Source organism: Salmo salar, chromosome 05 (genome assembly GCF_965601325.2).
Source record: "Salmo salar chromosome 05, fSalSal1, whole genome shotgun sequence".
NCBI classification, from domain to species: domain Eukaryota; kingdom Metazoa; phylum Chordata; class Actinopteri; order Salmoniformes; family Salmonidae; genus Salmo; species Salmo salar.
Genome location: NC_138295.1, coordinates 48302374 through 48325089, shown reverse-complemented (window position 1 = coordinate 48325089; position 22716 = coordinate 48302374). Strand labels below are relative to the sequence as shown.

Sequence of the window (22716 nt, the reverse complement as noted above, 5' to 3'; positions counted from 1 at the left end):
TGTAGTTTTCCATAGACTGCCTATACAGATTCCATTGACTTAGGACTCAAATTGCACTTCCTATGGCTTCCACTAGATGTCAACAGTCTTTAGAAATTGTTTCAGGCTTGTATTCTGAAAAATAAGGGAGTAAGACCACTCTGAATGAGTGGACACTGCAGTATCCCAGAGGTTTTTCATGCGCAAGACCGAGAGTGCACCTTTCTTGTTTTCCTTTTATATTGACAAAGCATTTGTCCGGTTGAAGTATTGATTATTATGACTAGAAACAACATGAGGATTGATTATAAACATAGTTTGACATGTTTCTACGAACTTTACTGATACTTTTCGGATTTTTCGTCTGCCTGTTGTGACGGCCTTTGAGCCTGTGGATTAACAAAACGCGCGAACAAAACAGAGGTTTTTGTAAATGGGAGTCTTGTGAGTGCAACCATATGAAGATCAAAGGTAAGTGATTAATTTAATTGCTTTTTCTGACTTGTGTAACTCCTCTACTTGGCTGGTAACTGTTTGTAATGATTTGTCTGCTGGGCGCTGTTCTCAGATAATCGCATGGTATGCTTTCGCCGTGAAGCCTTTTTGAAATCTGACACCGTGGTTGGATTAACAAGAAGGTAATCTTTAAACCCATGTATAACAGCTGTATGTTTTATGAATTTTTATATTGAGTATTTCTGTTTTTGAATTTGGCGCTCTGCAATTTCACTGGAGGTTGGCCAGGTGGGACGGTAGCGTCCCACACCCCCTAGAGAGGTTAAGACACTAACAGCTTACAGACAGTAGGCAATTAAGGTCACAGTTATGAAAACTTAGTACACTAAAGAGGCCTTTCTACTGACTCTGAAAAACACCAAAAGAAAGATGCCCAGGGTCCCTGCTCATCTGTGTGAACGTGCCTTATGCATGCTGCAAGGAGGCATGAGGACTGCAGATGTGGCCAGGGCAATAAATTGCAATGTCCGTACTGTGAGACACAATGTCCGTACAACTGCCCGAGTTACACTAGGAACGCACATTCCCTCCATCAGTGCTCAGACTGTACGCAATAGGCTGAGAGAGGCTGGACTGAGGGCTTGTAGGCCTGTTGTAAGGCAGGTCCTCACCAGACATCACCGGCAACAACGTCGCCTATGGGCACAAACCCACCGTCGCTGGACCAGACAGGACTGGCAAAAAGTGCTCTTCACTGACGAGTCGCGGTTTTGTCTCACCAGGGGTGATTGTCGGATTCGCGCTTATCGTCGAAGGAATGAGCGTTACACCGAGGCCTGTAGTCTGGAGCGGGATTAATTTGGAAGTGGAGGGTCCGTCACGGTCTGGGGCGGTGTGTCACAGCATCATCGGACTGAGCTTGTTGTCATTGCAGGCAATCTCAACGCTGTGCGTTACAGGGAAGACATCCTCTTCCCTCATGTGGTACCCTTCCTGCAGGCTCATCCTGACATGACCCTCCAGCATGACAGTGCCACCAGCCATACTGCTCGTTCTGTGCGTGATTTCCTGCAAGACAGGAATGTCAGTGTTCTGCCATGGCCAGGGAAGAGCCCGGATCTCAATCTTACTGAGTACGTCTGGGACCTGTTGGATCGGAGGGTGAGGGCTAGGGCCATTCCCCCCAGAAATGTCCGGGAACTTGCAGGTGCATTGGTGGAAGAGTGGGGTAACATCTCACAGCAATAACTGGAAAATCTGGTGCAGTCATTGAGGAGGAGATGCACTGCAGTACTTAATGCAGCTGGTGGCCACACCAGATACTGACTGTTACTTTGGAATTTGACCCCCACTTTGTTCAGGTACACATTATTCCATTTCTGTTCTCAGTTGTTGAATCTTATGTTCATACAAATATTTACACATGTTAAGTTTGCTGAAAATAAACGCAGTTGACAGTGAGGACGTTTCTTTTTTTGCTGAGTTTGTTGATTTTCTTGTCAATAATTGTAGTATAATAAGCAGCACACTTTCAATATGTATGCATATAGTCCCATAATTTTATTGAGTTCTCCACGATCTACAACTAACCCTATTTTAATGAGTTGCCTAAAGTAGTACTTTTCATAGACATCAGAGTGCCTTGTCTGTGATTATTTCAGAGTATTCATTTAATCCCTAAAACATGCTTTTCTAAGGCATCATACTACACAGAAAGACTTCTACCTTTGTCATACCCAACTGCATTCATGTTAGCAAAGGGCTAACCAGGTCCCTACCAGGTTAGGCTTTTGCTAACATGAATGCAGTTGGGTATGACAAAGGTAGATGTCAAAGGTAGATGTCATACGTTTTCAGTGCTTGTGTGGCTATCTCAGGATATTCAGCCTTGATTTTAATAGCGAAGGTTGGCAGAGATTAAGTTCTCAAACATACTTTTAAGGCCACCGTCATTTGCAACCTCAAGGAGTTGATCTTCTTCCTGCACGGACATGGACAATTCACCTGAGACATTCACAAATGGGTCGCGGACCCATTCCTTCCCACTTCGTGGGTCTTTGGCGGTAGGGAAGTAACACTCGGAGCTAGGTGATCACGCACCAGCTGGGAGAAAGACGGCCCAGTCTCAGTCTCTCCCAAAATCCCTGCTAATGTTTGGAACATGTCAAATATGCCCTTGTCCACTCGCCGTCCCCACAGTTCCAGTTTGGATTTCAATGCAGCCACTTTATCTGCCAAATTAAAGGCAGTTATCATTCTCCCCTGAAGTGACAGATTGAGTTCGTTGAGCTGGTTCAATATGTCGCACAGGAAAGCGAGTTTTGCGACCCATTCCTCATCATTGAAATGTGCTGTCAGTGGTGACTTTTTTCTGAACGAAATCTCTGCAGCAGCTGTCGTAACTCAAACACTGTGGCAAGCGATCTCCACATAATACGCACAGGGGGCTTTGAGCGTGCGAGTCACTTGTCGCAATGAAGCAATATTTTAGGTAGGACTATCTATTGAAAAAAGTGTACTTTTTTTTGCAGTCTCGGGCTCTCCATTATCAACATCGTCGTTGGGCCTTTCATCTCCCTTATCCCTTCCCGAAGAAGCTCGCCAGCGATGTTTGTTTGTTTTTATTCATGTCAGCTAACGTAGCTAGCTAGTACAAAGTTGGTTGGCAACTCAGCTCACGCAGACGTGATGAACTCGCGGCACGCGCATTAATCAAATCAAATGTATTTCTATAGCCCTTCTTAGATCAGCTGATAGCATTACTCAAGTTCAAAATCTGTAAACTGTTGTGGGCGTGACAGAGATATTAGAGTGGTGAACAAAAGACCAACAGACCCCACCAAGTTGTGTAATTACTGCACAAATAGACTATAATTGGATATAATTATTTTATTTTACCGATTATTTAAAAAGAAAAATACATTTATCCTTTCCGTGCGGCCTGGTAGCGAATATGGTTGGGGACCGTTGCTATAGGCTGGCTTATCGTTGTCGGTGATCAGGCCTACCATTGTTGTGTCATTGGCAAATTTAATGATAGTGGTGGAGTCGTGCCTGGCCATGCAGTCATGAGTGAACAGGGAGTACACAATGGGACTGAGCACGCACCCCTGAGGGCCCCCGTGTTGAAGATCTGCGTGGCAGATGTGTTGTTACCTACCCTTACCACCTGGGGGCAGCCCGTTAGGAAGTCCAGGATCCAGTTGCAGAGGGAGGTGTTTAGTCCCTGGGTCCTTAGCTTACTGAGGCCACTATGGTGTTGAACGCTGAGCTGAAGTCAATGAATAGCATTCTCAGGTAGGTGTTCCTTTTGTTCAGGTGGGAAAGGGCAGTGTGGAGTGCAATAGAGATTGCATCATATGTGGATCTGTTGGGGCGGTATGCAAATCGGAGTGGGTCTAGGGTTTCTGGGATAATGGTGTTGATGTGAGCCATGACCAGACTTTCACAGCACTTCATGGCTACAGACGTGAGTGCTACGGCTCGGTTGTGATTTAGGCAGGTTACCTTAGTGTTGGGCACAGTGACTATGGTGGTCAGCTGGAAACGTAGGTATTACAGACTCAGTCAGGGACAGGTTGAAAATGTCAGTGAAGACACTTGCCAGTTGGTCAACGCATGCTCGGAGTACACGTCCTGGTAATCCGTCTGGCCCTGCAGCCTTGTGAATGTTGACCTATTTAAAGGTCTTACACACATCGGCTGCGGAGAGCGTGATCATATATGTTTCAGTGTTACTTGCCCAGAAACAACCATAGAAGTAACTTAGCTCGTCTGGTAGGCTCGTATCACTGGGCAGCTCGTGTCTGTGCTTCCCTTTATAGTCTGCAATCCCTGCCACATATCATACCAAGATGGCGTAGCAGTCAGACGTCTATGTCCTTCGTCTTGTCCCATATATATATATATATATATAGCTTTTCTTCGCATATCTTTTTCTTCTAAAAACTCAACCTGAAAACACTCTCCTGCAACCCGCCTCACCAATAAAAAATAAAAAATGTATTATTTACCTAAAATCTGAAATCCTCAACAGAAGCTAGCCAGAGGTGGCCAGTTCACTGGCTAACGTTGGAGTTCAGCTAGCCACGGTTGGCGGTCATCAGCTATCCCTTAACTCGAAAAGGTATCGCCAGTTTTGTACAGCGCGACTCAGACCTTAGCATACCGGACCTATTTTCTCTCCATATCCCCGGATTTCTACCGAAGGCTCTGGACATTTACACCTGGATCTTGCAGCTAGCTAGCTGCTACCCGAGTGACTATTTGCTAACGTCGTTCCCGGAGCTAACATCAATTATTCCGGAACTAGCCAGCTGAAGAGTTCCATCAGCCACTCCTGGGCTACAATCACCTATCCAGACCTGTTTTACTGCCGATGCGGAGCCCCATCGGGCCTTCACGACTGGACTACCGACGTTATCTGCCCGAGGGAGTTATCCAACTGGCCCCTCCATCGCGACGTAACCTGAACGCCCATCTGTGGCCTGCGAATCGTTAGCCGTCTTATCGGCTGCTATCTGAATAGGTCTATCGGACAATATTCTTGGGCCACTATAACTATAACTATTTTGCCAATTGGACTGGTCCCTCCTACCACACGGAACCCCACTAATCTACAGACGGAAACGCACGAGGTGGCTAAAAACAGACCTCCCTCCAACTTCTGCCAGCTTGCTGCCTATGGCCCTGCTAGCTGTCTGAATCTCACGGGACCCTTATGATCACTCGGCTAAGCATGCCTCTCCTTAATAACCTCTTACATCTAGACGTTTCGCTAGCAGAACACCTGCTCCAATATCCAATGATGGGCGTGGCGCGAAATACAAAGTCCTCGAAAATCCGAAAAAGTCAATTTTTCAAACATATGACTATTTTACACCATTTTAAAGACAAGACTCTCCTTTATCTAACCACACTGTCCAATTTCAAAAAGGCTTTACAGCGAAAGGAAAACATTATGTCAGCAGAGTACCCAGCCAGAAATAATCAGACACCCATTTTTCAAGCTAGCATATAATGTCACAAAAACCAAAACCACAGCTAAATGCAGCACTAACCTTTGATGATCTTCATCAGATGACACTCCTAGGACATTATGTTATACAATACATGCATGTTTTGTTCAATCAAGTTCATATTTATATCAAAAACCAGCTTTTTGACATTAGCATGTGATGTTCAGAACTAGCATACCCACCGCGAACTTCCGGTGAATTTACTAAATTACTCACGATTAACGTTCACAAAATACATAACAATTATTTTAAGAATTATTGCTACAGAACTCCTTTATGCAATCGCGGTGTCAGATTTTGAAATAGCTTTTCGGCGAAAGCACATTTTGCAATATTCTGAGTACATAGCCCGGCCATCACGGCTAGCTAATTTGACACCCACCAAGTTTGGCCCTCACCAAACTCAGAATTACTATTAGAAAAAGTGGATTACCTTTGCTGTTCTTCATCAGAATGCACTCCCAGGACTTCTACTTCAACAAGAAATGTTGTTTTGGTTCCAAATAATCCATAGTTATATCCAAATACCTCCATTTTGTTTGTGCGTTCAGGTCACTATCCGAGCGCATTTCGTGACAAAAAAAATCAAAATATTCCATTACCATACTTCGAAGCATGTCAAACGCTGTTTAAAATCAATTTCTATGCAATTTTTCTCGTAAAATAGCGATAATATTCCAACCGGGCGACGTTGTATTCATTCAAAGGCTGAAAGAAAAATATTGAGAATTCTCATGAACGCGCATCTCCAGTGTCACTGTTCCCAGGCTGACCACTCACAAATTATCCTGCTGTTCTTCGCCCAGAGACAGCAGACACCCCATTACACTTTCTGGCGCCTTCTGAGAGCCAATGGAAGCCTTAGAAAATGTCACGTTACAGCACAGATGCTGTATTTTCGATAGAGATGCAACTGAAGGACAACAAATTGTCAGACTGGGCACTTTCTGTATGGAATCTTCTCAGGTTTTGGCCTGCCATATGAGTTCTGTTATACTCACAGACACCATTCAAACAGTTTTAGAAACGTTGAGTGTTTACTATCAACATCTACTAATTATATGCATATTCTCGTTTCTGGGCAAGAGTAGTAACCAGTTTAAATCGGGTACGTTTTTTATCCGGCCGTGCAAATACTGCCCCCTAGCCCCAACAGGTTAACTAACCTCGAGACGAGCTTCAATGTCATAAAACACTCCTTCCGCAGTCTATCACAGTGCCATCCGTTTTGTCCCCAAAGCCCCTTATACCACCCACCACTGCAACCTGTATGCTCTAGTCGGCTGGCCCTCGCTACATATTCGTCGCCAGACCCACTGGCTCCAGGTCATCTATAAGTCTATGCTAGGTAAAGCTCCTCCTTATCTCAGCTCACTGGCCATGATAACAACATCCACCCGGAGCAGGCGCTCCAGCAGGTATATCTCACTGGTCGTCCCCAAAGCCAACACCTACTTTGGCTGCCTTTCCTTCCAGTTCTCTGCTGCCAATGACTGGAACGAATTGCAAAAAAAGACTTATATTTCCCTCACTAACTTTAAACATCAGCTATCTGAGCAGCTAACCAATCGCTGCAGCTGTACATAGCCCATCTGTAAATAGCCCACCCAATCTACCTACCTCATCCCCATATTGTTTTTATTTACTTTTCTGCTCTTTTGAACACCAGTATATCTACTTGCACATCACCATCTCCTCATCTATCACTCCAGTGTTAATTTGCTAAATTGTAATTACTTCGCTACTATGGCCTATTTATTGCCTTACCTCCTCACGCCATTTGCACACACTGTATATAGACTTTCGCTTGCAACAGCCAGTGGAATCGCATCGCGCTAAATGCAAAACCTCAAATGCTATAACTTCAATTTCTCAAACATATGATTATTTTACACCGTTTTATAGATACACCTCTCCTGAATCGAACCACGTTGTCCGATTTCAAAAAGGCTTTACAGCAAAAGCAAAACATTAGATTATGTCAGCAGAGTACCCAGCCAGAAATAATCACACTGCCATTTTCAAAGCAACTAGCATGCATCACAAATACCCAAAACACAGCTAAATGCAGCACTAACCTTTGACAACCTTCATCAGATGACACTCCTAGGACATCATGTTACACAACACATGCATTTTTTGTTCGATAAAGTTCATATTTATATATAAAAACAGCATTTTACATCGGCGCATGACGTTCAGAAAATCTTTTCCCTCAAATGCTTCCGATGAATCAGCGCTACAATTTACAAAATTACTATTCGAAAACATTGTTAAAATGTAATATTGTCATTCAAAGACTTATAGATTAACATGTCTTGAATGCCATCTCTTTGCCAGATTTAAAAATAACTTTACTGGGAAATCACACTTTACAATAAACGACGTGGTATGCCCAGAAAAAAAGTCTAGGCTATAAATGTTGGAGCCATCTTGGAACGATCAACCATCAAAAATACTATTGTAAATAATCCCTTACCTTTGATTATCTTTATCAGAAGGCACTTCTAGGAATCCCAGGTCCATAACAAAGGTAGTTTTGTTCAAAAAAGTTAATAATTTATGTCCCAATAGTGTTAGCGCGCTCCGAAGGCTAGTGAAAATGTACCGTGTGCGTCTGACTTGTCGTCAGGAATGAGCAAAAAATATATATTTAAGTTCGTTCAAACATGTCAAACGTTGTATAACATAAATCTTTAGGGGCTTTTTCAACCAGGGCTTCAATAATATTCCATTGGGACGGTTGCATTGTCTTTCAAAACGTTTCGAAAAGGGAGAGTACCCATGGGCGCCGACGTCACAATGGTAATGGCCCATCCCCTGTGACCAAGATAAACATCCTCTCTTTCAGTCAATTTTGATAGTAGGAGAATCAAACCACTTTGTAAAGACTGGGGACATCTAGTGGAAGCCATAGGAAGTGGAAGCTAAACATACTTCTAGTGGAAGCTAAATGATTCACAAGCCCCTGTGTGTTTCAATGGCAAATGTTTGAAGTGATATCCACACATCAGATTTCAGTTTCCTGTCAGGATTTGTCTCAGGGTTTTGACTGCCATATGAGTTCTGTTATACTCACAGACACCATTCAAACAGTTTTAGAAACTTTAGGGTGTTTTCTATCCAAATCAAACAATTATATGCATATTCTAGTTACTGGGCAAGAGTAGTAACCAGTTTAAATCGGGTACGTTTTTTTATCCGGCCGTGCAAATACTGCCCCCTATCCCCAACAGGTTAACCTGTTATGGATAGGGGGCAGTATTTTCACAGCCGGATAAAAAAACATACCCAATTTAATCTGATTATTACTCCTGCTCAGAAACTAGAATATGCATATAATTATTTCCTTTGGATAGAAAACACTCCGAAGTTTCTAAAACTGTTTGAATGGTGTCTGTGAGTATAACAGAACTCATTTGGCAGGCCAAAACCTGAGAAGATGCTGTACAGGAAGTACCCTGTCTGACCATTTCTTGGCCTTCTTTGCCATCTCTATCCATTACAGAGGATCTCTGCTGTGACGTGACACTTCCAACGGCTCCCATGGGTTCTCAGAAGGCGGCAAAAAGCTGAATCGTGGCTTTGCAGGCTCTGGTTGAAACAAAGTAGCGCGTTTGGGTAGTGGCTGGTTACAGTACTGTGAGACTCAGGCGCGTGCCCGCGTCGACAGAATGCTTTGTTTTCTTTCCTCTGTTTACCTAAACGCAGATTCCCGGTCGGAATATTATCGCTTTTTTACGAGAAAAATGGCATAAAAATTGATTTTAAACAGCGGTTGACATGCTTTGAAGTACGGTAATGGAATATTTAGAAATCTTTTGTCACGAATTGCGCCATGCTCGTCACCCTTATTTACACTTCGGATAGTGTCTTGAACGCACGAACAAAACGCCGCTATTTGGATATAACGATGGATTATTTTGGACCAAACCAACATTTGTTATTGAAGTAGCAGTCCTGGGAGTGCATTCTGACGAAGACAACAAAGGTAATCAAACTTTTGTAATAGTAAATCGGAGTTTGGTCAGGGCTAAACTTGGTCGGTGTCTAAATGGCTAGCCGTGATGGCTGGGCTATCTACTGAGAATATTGCAAAATGTGCTTTCACCGAAAAGCTATTTTAAAATCGGACATATCGAGTGCATAGAGGAGTTCTGTATCTATAATTCTTAAAATAATTGTTATGTTTTTTGTGAACGTTTATCGTGAGTAATTTAGTCAATTCACCGGATGTTTGCGGGGGGTATGCTAGTTCTGAACGTCACATGCTAATGTAAAAAAGCTGGTTTTTGATATAAATATGAACTTGATTGAACAAAACATGCATGCATTGTATAACATAATGTCCTAGGGTTGTCATCTGACGAAGATCATCAAAGGTTAGTGCTGCATTTAGCTGTGGTTTTGTTTTTTTGTGACATTATATGCTAGCTTGAAAAATGGGTGTCTGATTATTTCTGGCTGGGTACTCTGCTGACATAATGTAATGTTTTGCTTTCGCTGTAAAGCCTTTTTGAAATCGGACAGTGTGGTTAGATTAACGAGAGTCTTGTCTTTAAAATGCTGTAAGCACAACCCCCACCTGTGGACGTCGGGCCCTCATACCACCCTCATGGAGTCTGCTCAAACTGTCAGAAACAGACACATGCACATTTGTGGCCTGCTGGAGGTCATTTTGCAGGGCTCTGGCAGTGCTCCTCCTGCTCCTCCTTGCACAAAGGTGGAGGTAGCGGTCCTGCTGCTGGGTTGTTGCCCTCCTACGGCCTCCTCCACGTCTCCTGATGTACTGGCCTGTCTCCTGGTAGCGCCTCCATGCTCTGGACACTACGCTGACAGACACAGCAAACCTTCTTGCCACAGCTCGCATTGATGTGCCATCCTGGATGAGCTGCACTACCTGAGCCACTTGTGTGGGTTGTAGACTCCGTCTCATGCTACCACTAGAGTGAAAGCACCGCCAGCATTCAAAAGTGACCAAAACATCAGCCAGGAAGCATAGGAACTGAGAAGTGGTCTGTGGTCACCACCTGCAGAACCACTCCTTTATTGGGGGTGTCTTGCTAATTGCCTATAATCTCCAACTGTTGTCTATTCCATTTGCACAACAGCATGTGAAATGTATTGTCAATCAGTGTTGCTTCCTAAGTGGACAGTTTGATTTCACAGAAGTGTGATTGACTTGGAGTTACATTGTGTTGTTTAAGTGTTCCCTTTATTTTTTTGAGCAGTGTATATTATCACTTGTGAATGATGTCCAGTGTAAGGCAAGAAACAATGCCTTTTTTTCTGACCTTTTCTAATCATAGTCGCACACCTCATGCAGCCTAGCCCATAGGCCTATATATTTTGATAAGGTTTGTTTCTTGTGCTGACATTGCTTTGAAAGGGTTTCACCTAGGGGTCATGATCGGGGCTGTACCAAATGTTTGATGTATTATAATAATTGATTATGCTTATGTTGTATTAATAGAAGGGGAGGGGTTATAAGACCCCTCCCTCCTTACATTTATAGGGTCCTAGACTACAGATTAACAATATATATATATATATTCATTATAGAGGTTTAGTATTGTTCCACAGTTGTTTTCTAAATTCTGTCTCTTATAAAGAGACCCCTCTGAGAAATGTGTGACTGAGACAGAACTTTGCAGGGGAGTGTAGGAGATAAAAGGTTTTTGAATGATTTAGTTAAAGATATTGTCATAATGCTAATTTCACCAATGAGACAATGATTGACAAGGAACAAGGAAACGAACCCCAACAGCTTCCAGAGGCAATTTGGAACTTGGTAGTGAGTGTTGCAACCGAGGATAGACAGTTTTTACCCACTATGCACGTAAGCGGTCCCGTTCTGTGAGCTTGTGTGGCCTACCACTTCACGGCTGAGCTGTTGAAGCTTCTAGATGTTTCCACTTCACAATAACAGCACTTACAGTTGACCGGGGCAGTTCTAGTAATGCAAAAATTGTACTAACTGACTTGTTGGAAAGGTGGAATCCTATGACGGTGCCACATTGAAAGTCACTGAGCTAGTCAGTAAGGCCATCTACTGCCAATGTTTGATTTTTTTTCACACCTTTATTTAACCAGGTAGGCTAGTTGAGAGCAAGTTCTCATTTACAACTGCGACCTGGCAATGACAAAGCAAAGCAGTGAGACATAAACAACAACACAGAGTTACACATTGAATAAAACTTACAGTCAATAACACAATAGAAAAAGTCTATATACAGTGTGTGCAAATTAGGTAGATTAAGGGAGGTAAGGCAATAAATAGGCCATAGTGGCATCGTAATTACAATATAGCATTTAAACACTGGAGTGATAGATGTGCAGAAGATGAATGTGCAAGTAGACATACTGGGGTGCAAAGGAGCAAAATAAATAAAATAACAGTATGGGGATGAGGTAGTTGGATGGGCTAATTTACAGATGGGATATGTACAGGTGCAGTGATCTGTGGGCTGCTCTGACAGCTGGTGCTTAAAGTTAGTGAGGGAGATAGATATGAGTCTCCAGCTTCAATGATTTTTGCAGTTAGTTCCAGTCATTGGCAGCAGAGAACTGGAAGGAAAGGCAGCCAAAGGAGGAATTGGCTTTGGGGGTGACCAGTGAAATATACCTGCTGGAGCGCGTGCTACAGGTGGGTTCTGCTATGGTGATCAGTGAGCTGAGATAAAGCAGAGCTTTACCTAGCATAGACTTATAGATGACCTGGAGACAGTGGGTTTGGCAACAAAAATTAAGCGAGGGCCAGTAGTATATGGGGCTTTGGTGATAGACTGCATCCAATTTGCTCAGTAGAGAGCGTTGGAGGCTATTTTGTAAATGACATCGCCGAAGTCAAGGATCGGTAGGATGGTCAGTTTTACGAGGGTATGTTTGGCAGCATGAGTGAAGGAGGTGGATATGAGAATCACCAGCAGCAAGATCGACATCATTGATGTATACAGAGAAGAGAGTCGGCCCAAGAATTGAACCCTGTGGCACCCCCATAGAGACTGCCAGAGGTCCGGACAACAGGCCCTCCGATTTGACACACTGAACTCTATCAGAGAAGTAGTTAGTGAACCAGGCGAGGCAGTCATTTGAGAAACCAAGGCTGTTGAGTCTGCCGATAAGAATGTGGTGATTGACAGAGTCGCAAGCCTTGGCCAGGTCGATGAATACAGCTGCACAGTAGTGTCTTTTCTCGATGGCGGTTATGATATCGTTTAACACCCTGGCCATCCTACAATCTAAGCTTGATGCCCTCAATCTCACACAAATTATCAATGAACCTACCAGGTACAACCCCAAATCCGTTAACACGGGCAACCTCATAGATATCATCCTAACCAACCTGCCCTCCAAATACCTTTGCTGTCTTCAACCAGGATCTCAGCGATCACTGCCTCATTGCCTGCGTCCGTAATGGGTCTGCGGTCAAACGACCACCCCTCATCACTGGCAAGTGCTCCCTAAAACACTTCAGCGAGCAAGCCTTTCTAATTGACCTGGCCTGGTTATCCTGGAAGGATATTAAACTCATTCCGTCAGTAGAGGATGCCTGGTTATTCTTTAAAAGTGCTTTCCTTACCATCTTAAATAAGCATGCCCCATTAAAAAAAAATAGAACCAGGAAAAGATATAGCCCTTGGTTCACTCCAGACCTGACTGCCCTTGACCAGCACAAAAACATCCTGTGGCGTACTGCATTAGCATCGAATAGCCCTCGCGATATGCAACTTTTCAGGGAAGTTAGGAAAGCAAAGGCTAGCTTTTTCAAACAGAAAATTGCATCCTGTAACACAAACTCCAAGAAGTTCTGGGACACTGTAAAGTCCATGGAGAATAAGAGCACCTCCTCCCAGCTGCCCACTGCACTGAGGCTAGGAAGCATTGTCACCACCGATAAATTTCAATAAGCATTTTTATACAGCTGGCCATGCTTTCCACCTGGCTACCCCTACCACGGTCAACAGCCCTGCACCCCGCCCCCCCGGCAACTTGCCCAAGCCTCCCCCATTTCTCCTTCACCCAAATCCAGGTAGCAGATGTTCTGAAAGAGCTGCAAAATCTGGACCCTTACAAATCAGCCGGGCTAGACAATCTGGACCCTCTCTTTCTAAAATGATCCACCGAAATTGTTGCAACCCCTATTACTAGCCTGTTCAACCTCTCTTTCGTATCATCTGAGATCTCCAAAGATTGGAAAGCTGCCGCGATCATCCCCCTCTTTAAAGGGGGAGACACTCTAGACCCAAACTGCTACAGACCTATATCTATCCTACCTTTAAGGTCTTCGAAAGCCAAGTTGGCAAACAGATCACTGACCATTTCGAATCCCACCGTACCTTCTCCGCTATGCAATCTGGTTTCCGAGCTGGTCATGGGTGCACCTCAGCCGCGCTCAAGGTCTTAACCTCTATGGGCTAGGTGGGACGCTAGCGTGCCACCCGTGGTGCACTCCATCAACAGCAGGTGCATTTCAAGAGCGTCAAATTGGAATCCAAATAAATGTCAAAATTCAAATTTTTCAAAAATACAACTATTTTACACCATTTGAAAGATAAACATCTCCTTAATCTAACCACGTTTTACGATTTCAAAAAGGTTTTACGGCGAAAGCATAAATTTAGAGTATGTTAGGACAGTACATTTACAAGAGTTGTGTGTAATGTTTTGTCAAGTCAAAGACAGGGTCACCAAAACCATAAAACCAGCTAAAATGATGCACTAACCTTTTACAATCTCCATCAGATGACACTCCTAGGACATTATGTTAGACAATGCATGCATTTTTAGTTCTATCAAGTTCATATTTATATCCAAAAACAGCGTTTTACTATGGCATTGATGTTGAGGAAATCGTTTCCCTCCAATAACCGGCAGTCAAGTCAGCGTCACAAATTAAATAATTAAAATTAGAAAACATTGGTAAAATAATATATTGTCATTTAAAGAATTATAGATTTACATCTCTTGAACGCAATCAACTTGCCAGATTTAAAAATAACCTTACTGGGAAATCACACTTTGCAATAATCTGAGCACTGCGCCCAGAAAAATACGCGTTGCGATACAGACTAGACGTCATGTTGGGGAGATCTAAAATCGAAAATACTATGTAAATAATCCATTACCTTTGATTCTCTTCATCAGATGTCACTTCCAGGTATCACAGGTCCATAACGAATGTAGTTTTGTTCAAAAAAGCTCATCATTTATGTCCAAAAATCTCCGTCTTGTTAGCACATGATCTAAGCCAGCCGGACTTCTCGTCATGAACGAGGGGAAAAAATATATTTCCGTTCGTTCAAACATGTCAAACGTTGTATAGCATAAATCATTAGGGCCTTTTTTAACCAGAACATGAATAATATTCAAGGTGGACGAATGCATACTCTTTTATAACGTATTGGAACGAGGGTACCCAACATGAACTCGCGCGCCAGGTGTCTAATGGGACATCATCGTTCCATGGCTCTTGTTCGGTCAGATCTCCCTCCAGAAGACTCAAAACACTTTGTAAAGGCTGGTGACATCTAGTGGAAGCAATAGGAAGTGCCAAAATATTCCTCAGCCCCTGTGTTTTTCAACGGGATAGGTTTAAAGTCAATACAACACATCAGGTATCCACTTCCTGTCAGAAAATGTCTCAGGGTTTTGCCTGCCAAATGAGTTCTGTTATACTCACAGACACCATTCAAACAGTTTTAGAAACTTTAGAGTGTTTTCTATCCATATATAATAAGTATATGCATATTCTAGTTACTGGGTAGGATTAGTAACCAGATTAAATCGGGTACATTTTTTTTATCCAGACGTGCAAATGCTGCCCCCTAGCCCTAACAGGTTAAGCATTTAGGTCACCTAACAGCACGAGCTCTGAAGATAGACGGGGGGGGGGGGGGGGGTAGTCAATTCACATATGGTGTCCAGGGCACAGCTAGAGACAGAAGGTGGTCTATAGCAAGTGGCAATGGTGAGAGACTTGTTTCTGGAAAGGTGGATTTTTATAAGTAGAAGCTCAAATTGTTTGGGCACAGACCTGGATAGTAAGACAGAACTCTGCAGGCTAACTCTGCCCCCTTTGGCAGTTCTATCTTGTCGGAAAATGTTATAGTTATGGATGGAAATTTCAGGGTTTTTCGTGGTCTTCCTAAGCCAGGATTCCGACACGGCTAGGACATCTGGGTTGGCGTAGTGTGCTAAAGCAGTGAATTAAAAAAAGACTTAGGGAGGAGGCTTCTAATGTTAACATGCATGAAGCTAAGGCTTTTCCAGAGTGCCTGGGTAATGGGAGTGGAGCTAAAGGCTATAAGAACTGGTCGTCTAGTACGTTTGGAACAGAGAGTAAAAAGAGCAGGTTTCTGGGCACGGTAGAATAGATTCAAGGCATAATGGACAGACAAAGAAAGGTATGGTAGGATATGAATACAGTGGCGGTAAACCTATGCATTGAGTGACAATGAGAGATAATGTCTCAAGAAACATCATTTAAACCAGGTGAGGTCACCGCATGTGTGGGAGGTGGAACTAAAAGGTTAGCTAAGGAATATTGAGCAGGGCTAAAGGCTCTACAGTGAAATAAGGCACTAACCAAAACAGCAATGGACAAGGCGTATTGACATTAGGGAGAGGCATGCGTAGCCGAGTGATCATAGAGGTCCAATGAGTAGCTAGGCGGGCTGAAGACACGGCCATTCAGACAGCTAGCGGGCCGAGGCTAGCAAAAGGGCCTTAGAGGGACGTTGCGATGGAAGAAATCTGTTGTAGCCCCCTCGTGCAGTTACGTCGGCAGACCAGTCGTGATGGATCAGCAGGGCTCTGTGTAGTAAAAGGCTCCAGGCTAGAGGTCGACCGATTATGATTTTTCAGATACCGATTATTGGAGGAACAACAAAAAGCCGATAGCGATTAATCGGACGATTTCTTTTTCTTTCTTTTTTGTAATAATGACAATTACAACAATACTGAATGAACACTTATTTGAACTTAATATAATAATACATCAATAAAATCAATTTCGCCTCAAATAAATAATGAAACATGTTCCATTTGGTTTAAATAATGCAAAAACAAAGTGTTGGAGAAGAAAGTAAAACTGCAATATGTGCCATGTAAAAAAGCTAACATTTAAGTTCCTTGCTCAGAACATATGAAAGCTGGTGGTTCCTTTTAACATGAGTCTTCAATATTCCCAGGTAAGAAGTTTTAGGTTGTAGTTATTATAGGAATTATAGGACTATTTCTCTCTATACAAATTTGTATTTCATATACCTTTGACTATTGGATGTTCTTATAGGCACTTTAGTATTGCCAGTAACAGTATAGCTTCCGTCCCTCTCATCGCTCCTACCTGGGCTTGAACCAGGAACACATCGACAACAGCCACCCTCGAAGCAGCGTTACCCATGCAGAGCAAGGGGAACAACTACTCCAAGTCTCAGAGCGAGTGACGTTTGAAACGCTATTAGCGCGCATCCCGCTAACTAGCTAGCCATTTCACATCGGTTACACCAGCCTAATCTCGGGAGTTGATAGGCTTGAAGTCATAAACAGCACAATGCTTGAAGCATTACGGAGAGCTGCTGGCAAATGCACGAAAGTGCTGTTTGAATGAATGCTTACGAGCCTGCTGGTGCCTACCATCGCTCAGTCAGACTGCTCTATCAAATCATAAACTTAATTATAACATAATAACACACAGAAATACGAGCCTTTGGTCATTAAAATGGTCGAATCCGGAAATTATCATTTCGAAAACAAAACGTTTATTCTTTCAGTGAAATACGGAACCGTTCCGTATTTTATCTAACGGATGGCATCCCTAAGTCTAAATATTGCTGTTACATTATACAACCTTCAATGTTATGTCATAATTAATTACGGCCTGTTAGGAATAAATGGACTTCACACAGTGCGCAATGAGCCAGGCGGCCCAAACTGCTGCATATACCCTGACTGCTTGCACGGAATGCAAGAGAAGTGACACAATTTCCCTGGTTATAAGGAATTCATGTTAGCAGGCGATATTAACTAAATATGCAGGTTTAAAAATATATACTTGTGTATTGATTTTAAAGAGAAGGCATTGATGTTTATGGTTAGGTACATTGGTGCAACGACAGTGCTTTTTTCGCAAATGCACTTGTTAAATTATCACCCGTTTGTCGAAGTAGGCTGTGATTCAATGAGAAATTAACAGGCACCGCATCGATTATATGCAATGCAGGACACCCTAGATAAACTAGGAATATCATCAACCATGTGTAGTTAACTAGTGATTATGTTATTAAGATTGATTGTTATGAAAACTTGAAATTGGCCCTAATTAATTGGCCATTCCGATTAATCGGTCGACCTCTAGTCCAGGCCAATTGGCAAAATAGCTATATTGACGGGCCTCTTCAGTTAACAGTCCGATATGCTCTAGACAGCTAGCGGGCTGCGGCAAGCAGGCTAGCAGATGGGCATTCAGGGGATGTCGCGATGGAGGAGCCTGTTGAAAAAGACCCTTGGGCAGATTACGTTGGTAGTCCAGTCGTGATGGATCGGCGGGGCTCCATAATCGGCAGTAAAAGGGGTATAGGCCAATTGGCAAAATAGGTATTGTAGCCCGAGGAGTGGCTGATGGACCTCTTCAGCTAGCAGGGAGATGGGCCTAGCATAGGCTAGCTCCAGGTTAACTGGTGCTTGCTTCGTGACAGAGATGTTAGCCAGGAGTGGCCACTCGGATAGCAGATAGCTAGCTGCGATGATCCAGGTGAAACGGTTCAGAGCTTGCTGTAGGAATCCGGAGATATGGAGAAAAATAAGTCCGATTTGCTCTGGTTTGAATTGCGCTGTGCAGACTGGCAAGAGCTGTCCGGGCTAAAGGTTAACTGATGACCACTAGCAGTGGATAGCTGACTACTAGCTAGTAGCTAGTTAGCTGGCTAGCTACTGTTGGGGGGGTTCTGGTTCTAAAGTAAAGAAAATAGCAGATCCATACTACATTGGGTGAGGCGGATTTCAGGAGAGTATGTTGAAGTTGAGGTTAAGAAAAATATATGCAAAGAAAAAAGATATATACACGGGACAAGACAAAGACGTCTGACACGGCATCTTGGATGTCGACTATGGAGATTGCATGGCTGTGTGCTCGATTTTATACACGTCAGCAATAGCCGAATCCACTCATTTGATTGGATGTCCACATACTTTTGTATATATAGCGTAGGTGTTTCTCCAGGTGGGAGAGGGCAGTGTAATAGAGATTGCGTCATCTGTGGAGGCTGTATGCAAATTGGAATGGGTCCAGGGTGTTTGGGATGATGGTGTTTATGTGAGCCATTACTAGCCTTTCATGGCTACAGATTTGATGCTATGAGGTGATAGTCATTTAGACAGTTATCTTGGCGTTCTTGGGCACATAGCCTATGGTGGTCTGCTTGAAACATGTAGGTATTACAGACTGGGTCAGGGAGAGGTTGAAAATGACAGTGTAGACACTTGCCAGCTGGTCAGCACATGTTCTCAATCAAAGCGTGATTTCCCTCAGCAGTCTGCATATTTCAATTAGATATGAGGCTTTAAAATGGAACTCAACACAAAACATCGGTGAATCTGTATCCACATTTACAGGTTGGAATGCAATTTCGGGAATTTAATGTCCAGAAATGTTCATCTAGAATTAGAGTAGCAAAAAATACGAATAGGTTATCATGACAGGGTAGCCGACGCACTGTTTGAATAGCCTACTTCCAAGGGGGAAATATTGGCTATAAAGGATTAGGCGAATATACTAATAACATACCCTAGACTACCCGTTTCTTTAAATATGGTAAAGCTATAACAAAAAGCGGGAATGTGAGGTGGATTCTGATCTGTTAAGCTGAGGGTCAAGTCTTAAAACAGTAAGCCACAAAACAAGCACTATTCTCAGATTCGAAGCAATCTAATGAAACACATTTTCATAAAAGTTCTTCTTATGAAAAGCCCCTCATCTCGCATCTTGACGATTATCAGTAAACCCTCTTCATTATCCAATAAATCGAGCCTTCCATTGAATAGCCTTCAGTCGCCTATGAATAAAGTTAACTGCGGAAAACATACTGCGACACCTTTCACAGGACCCTTTTCAGGATCAATACATCGATTTAAAACTCTCCACACTGGATGCATCGCTTCCCAAGTGCGCAGTGACTTGAAAACAGGAAGAAATGGGCTCTTTACCTGTTGGTCCCTCTATGCCTTCGGCGTAGATTTGAACGGCCAGGATCAGTAGAAATGCGCAGTTGTTCATTGTGCTGTTTTAGTCCAGTTTGGAATAGATGCAGAAATAATTTCAGTGACTCCGCGAGGACCGATGTGCTAATTGTGGACTCCAGCCTATCGATTCCCTAATTCTTTCTGAAACGTAGTTGCGAGACAGCAGCAGTAGTGGAAGACGTGCTAACTGACGCCAGGATAAACAGTACAGAACATTTTCACTCTTCCGCCAAGCACACGTTCTGTCTCGATATGTGTGTGATTAAAAATATGCGACGGACGCCTCCAAGTGGCACCATCTTGCAACTATTCTGGCGTCTAAAGGTTTTTCTGAGTTAAGACTGAACTCGCTACATGTCTCTCACTCTCCGTGTGTGTGCCTCGCCAAGCATTCACATACATCCACCTAGTATCTTGCAACAGCCTAGTCTCCATCAAAATGGAGTAACTGATTGGTTCTGGGTGCTGAGGTCATCCACCTGATGATCTCCCAAAAGATGTCACACCAGATCCACTGTGACCAGTGACTCAAAGTAGCTTCAACAATGGATTCACTGGTGGCTTTATGATCAAAGGTGAGATGAGCAGATCTGCAGCAATGGACACAGTCTGTCAGTCTATCTGCAGAATGGGAAACAGATTAATTATTCTGACAGCTTCACAGGTTGAGTGACGACAAAAGACCAGCTACCTTTTGAGACATGAATAGGAGTACCTTGTGCGGAGCCGACCACTTTGGCTGGCTGCTATGTCATAACTGGGGTAGTGGAAGGGACATAGATATCCAAATGTTAATCCATCTATCAATGTAAATGTACTCTGTATAGCTCAGTCTCTATGACATTGTACTGTGTAGGCTATGGGTATGTGTGACTTGTTCAGAGGTGCATATCTCTACTCCATAAAGGATGCACACAAGTAAAAATACACCTTATGGAACAGTGGGGACTGTGAAGAGACACAGGCACAGATAGACGCACATACACACACGTACACATGGATTTTTTTGTTGTAGATATATGGTATTAGAGGGCACACTGTATTGTGAAATGTAATGTAACGTTTTTATTTGAATATAACCGCCTTCATTTTGCTGGACCCCAGGAAGAGACGAGAAAATACAAATTAGAGACTAACAGATCAGCTAATGGGGATCCATAATAAATACAAATACATTAGTTTATGGGAGAATCTCAATTGCATACTCCTCACGTCCTCTGTCCTTGCCTCCTTCTCAAAATCCATTGGAGAAGAAGGTCAGAGGGGAGGGGCTTTCTCTTCCAATATGTTTTGAGAAGGAGAGGCGAGGAAAGAGGAGAGCGAGAAGTATGCAATTGAGATTCTCCCAATGTGTTGTTCTGAAGAAGAAGATTCCTGCATGTTACTGATCTGTTAAAGTCTCTAATTTAAGTATTTTCTCTTGTCTGGTCTGTTTACTGAAAATCATTGTTACATGTTCCATCAGGCATTTTAGTCCTTAGCTAATCCTTCAACACAGGTTAAGGACACTTAAATTAGGACGCTTGGTCTGTCACTCTTACTGGTCATTTACTAGAGGTCGACCAATTATGATTTTTCAACGCCGATACCGATTATTGGGGCCCCAAAAACGACGATTCCGATTAATCGGCAGATTTTTTTTGTTTATTTATTTGTAATAATGACAATTACAACAATACTGAATGAACACTTATTTTAACTTAATGTAATACATCAATAAAATCTATTTCGCCTCAAATAAATAATGAAACATGTTCAATTTGATTTAAATAATGCAAAAACAAAGTGTTGGAGAAGAAAGTAAAAGTGCAATATGTGCCATGTAAAAAAGCTAACGTTTAAGTTCCTTGCGCAGAACATGAGAACATATGAAAGCTGGTGGTTCCTTTTAACATGAGTCTTCAATATTCCCAGGTAATATGTTTTAGGTTGTAGTTATTATCGGAATTATAGGACTATTTCTCTCTATACGATTTGTATTTCATATACCTATAACAGTATAGCTTCCATCCCTCTCCTCGCTCCTACCTGGGCTCGGACCAGGAACAGCCACCCTCGAAGCAGCGTTACCCATGTAGAGGAAGGGAAAAAACTACTCCAAGTCTCAGAGCGAGTGACGTTTGAAACGCTATTAGCGCGCACCCTGTTACATTGCACAACCTTCAGTGTTATGTCATAATTACGTAAAATTCGGACAAATGACCCATAGTGTTGCATATACCCTGACTGCGTGCAATGAATGCAAAATGACACAATTTCACCTGGTTAATATTGCCTGCTAACCTGGATTTCATTTAGCTAAATATGCAGGTTTAAAAATGTATACTTCTGTGTATTGATTTTAAGAAAGGCATTGATGTTTATGGTTAGGTACAGTTGTGCAACGATTGTGCTTTTTTCGCAAATGCGCTTTTGTTAAATCATCCCCGTTTGGCGAAGTCGGCTGTCTTTGTTAGGAAGAAATAGTCTTCACAGTTCGCAACGAGCCAGGCGGCCCAAACTGCTGCATATACCCTGACTCTGTTTGCAAGAGAAGTGACACATTTTCCCTAGTTAAAAGAAATTCATGTTAGCAGGCAATATTAACTAAATATGCAGGTTTAAAAATATATACTTGTGTATTGATTTTAAGAAAGGCATTGATGTTTATGGTTGGAGCAACGTGTACCTAAGCGATTATATGCAACGCAGGACAGGCTAGATAAACTAGTAATATCATCAACCATGTGTAGTTAACTAGTGATTATGATTGATTGATTGTTTTTTATAAGATAAGTTTAATGCTAGCTAGCAACTTACCTTAGCTTCTTACTGCATTCGCGTAACCTCGTGGAGTGCAATGTAAAGCAGGTGGTTAGAGCGTTGGACTAGTTAACCGTAAGGTTGCAAGATTGAATCCCTGAGCTGACAAGGTAAAAATCTGTCTTTCTGCCCCTGAACAAGGCAGTTAACCCACCGTTCCTAGGCCATCATTGAAAATAAGAATGTGTTCTTAACTGACTTGCCTAGTTAAATAAAGGTA

General features: G+C 42.7%; 1 protein-coding gene across 5 annotated transcripts in view; it reads right to left on the bottom strand.

Annotated features, from left to right (window-relative positions):
• LOC106604982 (receptor-type tyrosine-protein phosphatase U) overlaps nt 1-20092 on the bottom strand; it is a 242004-nt gene extending 221912 nt beyond the window's left edge. For 3 of the 5 annotated variants that reach the window (XM_082975229.1, XM_082975232.1, XM_082975233.1), the window contains exon 1: nt 19659-20091. In XM_082975229.1, coding sequence (XP_082831355.1) covers nt 19659-19728 — 70 coding nt within the window. In that variant the 5' untranslated portion in view covers nt 19729-20091. Of the gene's footprint in view, nt 1-19658 lie in introns of all 5 variants that reach the window. The other 2 variants (XM_082975231.1, XM_082975230.1) reach the window with 2 other exon arrangements.
• Nucleotides 20093-22716: the final 2624 nt, after the last annotated feature.